General features: G+C 42.5%; 2 protein-coding genes across 2 annotated transcripts; one reads left to right on the top strand and one right to left on the bottom strand.

Annotated features, from left to right (window-relative positions):
- The first annotated feature begins 3,546 nt into the window (after window positions 1-3,546).
- On the top strand, window positions 3,547-4,586 carry LOC128306549 (peroxiredoxin-2). Its single transcript, XM_053044087.1, has 3 exons — window positions 3,547-3,674; window positions 3,757-3,950; window positions 4,029-4,586. The coding sequence occupies exons 1-3, from the start codon at window positions 3,642-3,644 to the stop codon at window positions 4,489-4,491; spliced, it is 690 nt and encodes a 229-aa protein (XP_052900047.1). The 5' UTR covers window positions 3,547-3,641; the 3' UTR covers window positions 4,492-4,586.
- A 20-nt stretch (window positions 4,587-4,606) lies between these two features.
- Window positions 4,607-7,422, bottom strand: LOC128306548 (nucleolar protein 14 homolog). The gene is made up of 2 exons (XM_053044086.1): window positions 7,005-7,422; window positions 4,607-6,942 (listed from the first exon to the last, which is right to left on the bottom strand). The coding sequence occupies exons 1-2, from the start codon at window positions 7,405-7,407 to the stop codon at window positions 4,901-4,903; spliced, it is 2,445 nt and encodes an 814-aa protein (XP_052900046.1). The 5' UTR covers window positions 7,408-7,422; the 3' UTR covers window positions 4,607-4,900.
- Between the last annotated feature and the right edge of the window lie 319 nt (window positions 7,423-7,741).

Here is a 7,741-nt window from a genome sequence, read left to right as displayed (position 1 = left end):
AGGCCCTAGGCGACCGCCTACTCCGCCTACCGTTTGATCCGCCGCTGCGTCGGCCGGTACGAAATTCCATACAAAACGGGCTGTTTTCAGATTTTCGACACCAAGAGAGCATCCACGGAAGAGGTAGCACCTTGTACAGCAATTTTGGTCGAAAACCGCCGAAGGTATGCAATATTTAAACACTAACTTTCCCGTTGATCGTGAAAAATTTCTTCGAAAACTACCAGTTTTTGAATGTATAATACCAGGAGAGCATCCACGGAAGAGGTAGCTCCTGGTACTGCGCCGGAAGGTATGCAATGTTTATACACTTACTTTGCAACCAACTTGCAATGCAAGTTTGGTGCATGCAAGAAACTTGCAAGATGGCGCCCAACTTTGTACTTGCATGCAACAAACTTGCATGCATTCTTGCATGCAAGTTTTCGCATGCAATTTCTTGCATGCAAACTTGCATGCAAGAACAGTTCGTTTAAACAAACTGAATTTTCAATGCAAAAAACGAGACCGCTTTAAGCACGCGCGACAATGTTTTAGCAATACTACTATGATAGGTTCTTCACTGAATACATCGTTTTTATATCAATGCATACTGGAAGTATCTTTTTTCATGTTCTTTTTTTTAATTTAGATCAACGATTTCGCGGCGATGATCTTCAACCGTATGGATTTCGATTTGGAAATTTTAAAACAATTTCAGTCTAACAACGATGCAAATGTTTCCGAGATTACAACAATGTAGTTTGAACAGTATTCTACACGGGGATATGATGAAGTGTTTGGACAGTTTGGGATGGGTGGACATAAGCTGGACCTACAAGCCAGCTTCGAATAAGTAATAATCAAGAAAGACAGAAATGGTATTCCAAGAACCATGAAGTATCAAATATCGAACGGAAAAGAAAGTTCTAATGATTGCAATATGATTTTATTCATATTCTATGACAATGCTAGCTATTTCGTAGTACACTGACAGATTGTATCGGTTATAACATCATTACCGGCTTGCAAACTTGCAGAAATTGTGACAATCGAAATACTAAACACAATACTTCACCACAATACTGTTCCGAAACACGCAGGCTGGTCATTTTCACGGTTCAATCGGTGAGAGAAAACAATACCACACCACGAGTATCGCAATGGCAATAGCTGGCGAATATTGCGGAAGTGAAAACAAGCATGGTTTCTATTCTAGCATCTAACGGTAGGATCATTTACGAACAGATGAAAAAATCCCGTTGAAGAAATAGAATACATGAATAGGTTGAAGTAAAAGGGCATATAAGGGTTCACGGGGCGGCCAGATGGTGTATTGGTAGCGCAGTCGGTCTGTACAAGATAGGACCACGGAAAAATTTCATTTGGACCACCAAACCTCCGTACGCAGCACTGACTATCCTACGGGTAAATAAATTAAAAATTAACTAGAAATGGTAGGCTTAAGCATACTAAAGATGTCGTGCCGATAAAGAAGAAGGAGTTTGAATACACTGCAAACTTCTCTTGCGTAGCCGTGTAACCGGGCCGATATAGCTAATCAAATAAAAAAAATTATCTAACCAAGGATAACCAATTTTCTACCTTTTTAATTAGATTTTATGCTATAAATTAACTCTGCTGCTAAATTTCCAAAAATCGCACAATCGGCACAAGTTGTTTGGGGCCCCCAACACGGCGAGGCCCTGAGCGACCGCCTACTCCGTCTACCGTTTGATCCGCCGCTGATCCGAGTAGAATTGTGCGCACTCCCGTAAGCTACAGCCTGAAACCTGCCAGAACGTGGAGAACAAGAACTGATGAAACAGGAGAGGCTGGCGCCAGTGACAGAAAAATGGCCAGAACCATAACCATAACAGCAGTGGCTGCACTCGCCAGCTCTGGACCAACATAACCAACATAATAAGCATAAGCAATTGAATTCAACAATAACGACCATGACAACAGTTCGGCTAGAAATAAAAATGGGCTCTCTTTTTTTCGTACCATTTTCGTACCAAACCAAATCGAATGAAGCTGATTTAGATCAAGTAGTCGCTGGCTCGCGCGTAACCTAGCAACCATGTCTGTCTTACGCAATCTGTCTATTTCGCTAGCAGACGTTCGAGCAGGAAGACGTAATTGAATCTTTCTCAAAATGGAATCGGGTCCAGCAAAGAGAAACCAGCAGTCAAGTGGTGATGGTAAAACTCAGGCAGGTAAGGGAATTAATCGATTAACCAAATAAAACTTAAAGTGCAAGTGTCTGATAGAACTCTCTTGCTTATCTTCCGGTATAGACGTCGCGGTCCTCGTCAGCTCGCAGGACCAGAAACTTGCTGCTGCAGCTCTACACAAACCGCTAAAGCAAAAGAATTCAGACTACTCGTCTGCAGACGTCGCGGTCCTCGTCAGCTCGCAGGACCAGAAACTTGCTGCTGCAGCTCTACGCAAACCGCTAAAGCAAAAGAATTCAGACTGCTCGTCTGTAGACGTCGCGGTCCTCGTCAGCTCGCAGGACCAGAAACTTGCTGCTGCAGCTCTACGCAAACCGCTAGAGCAAAAGAATTCAGACTACTCGTCTGCAGACGTCGCGGTCCTCGTCAGCTCGCAGGACCAGAAACTTGCTGCTGCAGCTCTACGCAAACCGCTAAAGCAAAAGAATTCAGACTGCTCGTCTGTAGATGTCGCGGTCCTCATCACTTCGCAGGACCAGAAACTTGCTGCTGCAGCTCTACGCAAACCGCTAAAGCAAAAGAATTCAGACTGCTGGTCTGTAGACCTCGGCACCTCGCAGGACCAGACACTGTCAAGGATTAATAATAGCAGTCAATCCTGTTGTGGTGTACTGTAGCCGCGATCAGCCGTTGGTCTCATTTTCCATATTAGATTTATTAGTTCCATATTAAAATTGGTAATAAATACTTACATCTCATTATAAATACTTCACCTTAACTATTCTGTTAAATTATTTATTTGGTAGCAAAAATATAGAATTAATTTATAAAACGGAACAACCCGCGGTAAAATTATGCGGAAAATTAATTTGAAGCGTTACGTAATAACGCGTGAACCATTTCTCAACGCTTCCGTTATACGCCTGTATCTATACAATGCGCATCAGAATTATTGCAAATTCAATATGGCCGAATACTGGTCCATCCTGGAAACCACCTCTTTTGCCCATATTTTAATTTTTTTTTATTTTATTTTTTTTTTTTTAATTTTAATTACGTGTGTAAAAACTTTAAGTAAAAAAGCCTTTATTTAATATAATAGCACATGTAATGTATTTATTTATAATTTATTTATTTTTCTAGACTTTTTGTATGCATATTTATTTGATATTTATTTGCATATTTATTGTATTTATTAATTTGAGAGGCCACTGAAAATCAGGACAATTCAAGCAATGAATCAAAATTAATTGCAGTTTAAATTTAAAAAAATACCCGTGTACCCGGTTGTCTGCTTGAAGGTTAAAAAGTCTCGGAGAAAAAGTCTCCGAGGCAATTGTCACCGTCTGATAGCACGGTCAGCTGTCAATTCGGCTAATCGCAGCACACACAGAAATAAAAGAACCTTCGAAACGTTCGGGCTTGGTGCAGTGAACATCGGTGAAAGTGATTGCAAATCGTCGGTCTGTTTTGTTATTCTTCAAAATGTCCTTTTTAGTTCGCAACCTAGCACAAGCGGTATGCGCACTGGCTTGATTCGTTCGGCATAAATCAACTATTATGTAATGAAAATCTTTACTTACCTCTTTCGATACCGTAGTGCTCCCGAATGTCGACCGGTATTGGCCTTCAACGAAGCTACCTCCATACCGGACGAATGCTGTCTGTCGCACAGGTTCAACATCCGGCTCCGTCATTTAAGGGAACTGCCGTCGTCAATAATGACTTCAAAGATATTAAGCTAGAAGATTATAAGGGCAAATATTTGGTGCTGTTTTTCTATCCGCTCGATTTGTAAGTGTTTCGCTACGTTTGCATGGTGTAGATTTTCGATGTGTTTCAATGTGTTCAATGTGTGTTTTATTCTTCCAGCACATTCGTCTGCCCTACCGAGATCATCGCGTTTAGCGATCGTATGAAGGAGTTTAAGGAACTCAACACGGAAGTAGTTGGTGTTTCCGTTGATTCTCATTTCTCACACCTGGCTTGGATCAACACACCACGCAAAGCTGGTGGACTGGGCAAGCTGGAATATCCACTGTTGGCCGACCTTACCAAGCAAATCTCTGCCGACTATGGCGTGCTGCTGAAGGATGGAATCTCGCTGCGCGGTTTGTTTATCATCGATCCGAGCGGTGTTGTACGTCAGATTACTATCAATGATCTACCAGTAGGTCGGTCGGTTGATGAGACGCTCCGGCTAATTAAGGCATTCCAGTTCGTGGAAAAGCATGGCGAAGTGTGCCCTGCCAACTGGGAGCCGAAGTCGAATGCGGCCACTATCAAGCCAAACCCGAAAGATTCGCGTGAATATTTCGAAAAGCATGGCAAGTAGCATGGGGACCAACTTAGGTGACGGAGAAAATGCAACAGCATACCTGTGACACTCTATGTAATAAAATTCGCATTTCGTTTGTAACACAATGAACAAATTCTAATTAATGTTTCTATTCAATCGCATATATTTGTTTGCCAAAACGGCTGAACAAAAAAGAACATTACAAAAAACATACATTTTACAAAACTCATTGACACTTTACAGCTTTTTTTAAAGATGCTCAACTAAAGTTGAAATTACACGATTTATCATTTTCTGGTTATTCAAATTTCTTCTTCTAGGTCTAACGATATTTAGGTCATGCCTACCATAGCTGACGCATTTAATTAATTTCACGATTTACTTTTTACTTTTAATTTTTAACGATTTAAATTTTTACTTACCTCAACCGTGCGCCATGTCGTATCTACTTACGATATTTAGCCCTCCTATCGAGCGATTTTAGTTCGGCTTGCTGAGACGAAGCATAGCTAAATATTTGACGCACCTTTTGTTTACGTTCCCGATCGCTCTCCATGCGTTTTTTGTGCTGCAGCTTCGAGATATACTCATTATCGAGTCGAATTTCACGTTTCGCCCCACGCGTAACCTTCTTTATCTTCTGCTGAAGCTTTCGGCGTTGTTCACGCAAAGGTATTGCCGCCTTTGGCCGTCGCCGGATATCTTCGTAGACCGGATTGATCTTCGGTTCAAGCAGTCGCAACGGTTTCGGTTTCTTTTCTGCCTGTACTAAATATGCTAGCGATCGTGCTGAGAGCTCGTTTAGCTCGTTCTTGGTTTGTCGAAGCACTTCCTGCACCGGAGGTGGGTAGGATTGTTTCGATATAATGTTCAACGGTTGGAGGAATTGTTTGGCAAGGGTTGCTACTGCTGCAACACTGTTCAGCTGCTTGCAGAGAGCGCTTACCAACGAAACGGTGCAAGCGATAGCACGCACCTTGAACACTGGGGTTATTTGAGTCAAAAGAAGATCCTGTGCGGTAAGCTGAAGTACCTCACTTCCGCTGATGTCATTGTCCGTATCAGCCAATAGCAAACAAGATTTTTGCTTAAACGGTTGCGTGATGGTTACGATTGCAGGTAACGATCCTTTCGGTGAGGCTTGATCGAGGACACCAATTAAGAAGGCAACTGCTGACGGAAGGAATCGTTGAGAATGCTCTACACACTCCAGCACGGTTGTTACCAAAAACAATCCACGACTAATATCTCGTCGATTCCGAACCTGACAGCGGGTAAGCATTTCTCCAATAAATACCAACACGGGCGTAACGATGGAGTGTCTACGATCGGAAGCAGAGAAAAGCAGTGGAACTAGTTTGAGCAATACCAAAGTAGCCAGATCAGGATAGTGCCGGGGATGATTTTTAAAGTCGCTGTACTTTTCCTCCACAACACTAAGGTACACATTTCCAATGCCAGAAGGATCCGTTGCCGCTATGTCGTGAAGAAGAGGAGTGAGAAGATGCAACACTTGAAACTCATCTTCAATTGAAGCTTTCCGCGTGAAACGATCGCTTAGGTAATTTAACATATATGCAAAAAGCACCGACCAGCGCGATTTGTTCAGGAAATTTTTCTGTTTCAGTGTGTGTATCATACTCGCTATTTGATCTATTCGGTCAGTAACATTTTTATCGCTAAGCATCTCGACAAACTGTTCGTATTCTCTCGGCACATCTACGATTCGTGGCACGGGTAAAGATTCAGAACAGTTGTATTTTACTTTGTCAGTTGTTACTTGCACAGGTAGCTTCGCTTTTGGAGCGCTTTTCTCATCCTGCTCTGGTTCATCTTCTGATTCAGAATCTTCAACCGAATCGTTGTGTTGTGTAGCTGCTTTTAGATCCGATAAACTGTCCACATCGCTACTGTCAGCATCATCGTCCGACTCTTTGTCCGTTTCATCTTCTTCCCGTTCACCGTTCACCAAACCATACTCGTTCTCTTGTTCATTAACTTCATCCGCATCCTCATCATAACCATTAACATCATCTATCAGATATTCGTCGGACAGTGCATCGGCCGAAACCGGACGATTTGAACTCTTTGCTTTTGATGCGTTGAGCTCACTCTGCATTCGTTCCTGTTTTTCACGTTCCAAAGCTTCACGACGCTTCTGCTCTGTTGCTGCTACATCTATCGACTTTAGTTTCTCTGTTGGTGCACCACGTGGCTCAAAAACCATCTCACGCAAAGCCCGATCGAAATCATCTACTTGAGGCCTTTCATCATCCCTCCGGATATGTTCGTTAAACTGTGGCATCAGACTTTTCAGATCGTCATCCAGCTTCTGTCGCATATCATACAGCTCATCGTTTTCCCGCTGCCGTTCGGCTTTCTGTCGCTTACTTTCCGCAATCATCTCCTCAATTACAGTTTTTCGATCCCTTCTAGGGTCCTCCTCATCCGATCCACCACCAAAATGCGTTGCATTGGTGAAGGATTCTAAAATTATACATCAATTGTCGTTAATCAGTCACATTGGGTAACATTTGAATTCAAACCACCTTGAAGCATCCCATCTTCGTCCTCATCATCATCTGCTCCATCAGGTACATCGTCGAACCTTTCTATTTCGTGCATCGTACGGCCACCGTGTGTAAGGTTGAGGTTGAACATTTCTTTCGCTTGCACTTTCTTTGATGGCCCACGCGCATATTTATTGTTTGTCCGTGCGTCCAAAAATCGGTTTGTCTTGTGCATTAGCGCAAATTCTTTTCCCAATGTTTGATCGCGCTTCTCGTACGACATACTTTGCAGTTTACCGGGACGCTTTGAGTGTGTGCCGCGATTGAGGACGGCATGTTTTGTTTTCATCACCATCGTTTCAAACGGATTCGGTTTTTGGACGCTGGTCGATGCTTTTCGCCGAAGTATTGCATCGGATTTTTTTCTCATTTTGGCGCTCATGACCACAGCACTTTACTTGTGTTCCCTACTAGTTAAAAAAAAAACAAACTCTCCACCCTACCATGTGCTCCCATGAAAACAATGTGGACTGCCTTTTTGACATCTGCGCATGAGGTAGATTGTTGCCATTGGCCACTACGCGGCGCTACTATTTTGACAGCTTCTCGCTATTGTCCACTTGGCGTCGCCACCGTTCCCTTGCAAAGATCGTCAACGTCACCGAATATAAACAATTTACATTTTGTCTAATATTTGTCGAAGGTTATAGTGTATTAGTTAACACGTTATAGTACATTAGTTGCAAGAAAAATGTGTAATAATTATCTTTTGTGTA

This window comes from Anopheles moucheti, chromosome X, assembly GCF_943734755.1.
Source record: "Anopheles moucheti chromosome X, idAnoMoucSN_F20_07, whole genome shotgun sequence".
Taxonomy (NCBI): Eukaryota; Metazoa; Arthropoda; class Insecta; order Diptera; family Culicidae; genus Anopheles; species Anopheles moucheti.
This window is presented reverse-complemented; position numbering and strand designations above follow the sequence as displayed.

What these genes read in the sequence shown, in the direction of transcription:
- LOC128306549 (XM_053044087.1), top strand. Translation starts at nt 3,642, where the DNA reads ATGTCCTTTTTAGTTCGCAACCTAGCACAAGCG. An exon ending in TTCGCAACCTAGCACAAGCG is followed by an intron (nt 3,675 to 3,756) that starts GTATGCGCACTG and finishes TCGATACCGTAG; the next exon opens with TGCTCCCGAATGTCGACCGG. An exon ending in TTTTTCTATCCGCTCGATTT is followed by an intron (nt 3,951 to 4,028) that starts GTAAGTGTTTCG and finishes TTATTCTTCCAG; the next exon opens with CACATTCGTCTGCCCTACCG.
- LOC128306548 (XM_053044086.1), bottom strand. Translation starts at nt 7,407, where the DNA reads ATGAGCGCCAAAATGAGAAAAAAATCCGATGCAATACTTCGGCGAAAA. An exon ending in CGAAGATGGGATGCTTCAAG is followed by an intron (nt 6,943 to 7,004) that starts GTGGTTTGAATT and finishes GTATAATTTTAG; the next exon opens with AATCCTTCACCAATGCAACG.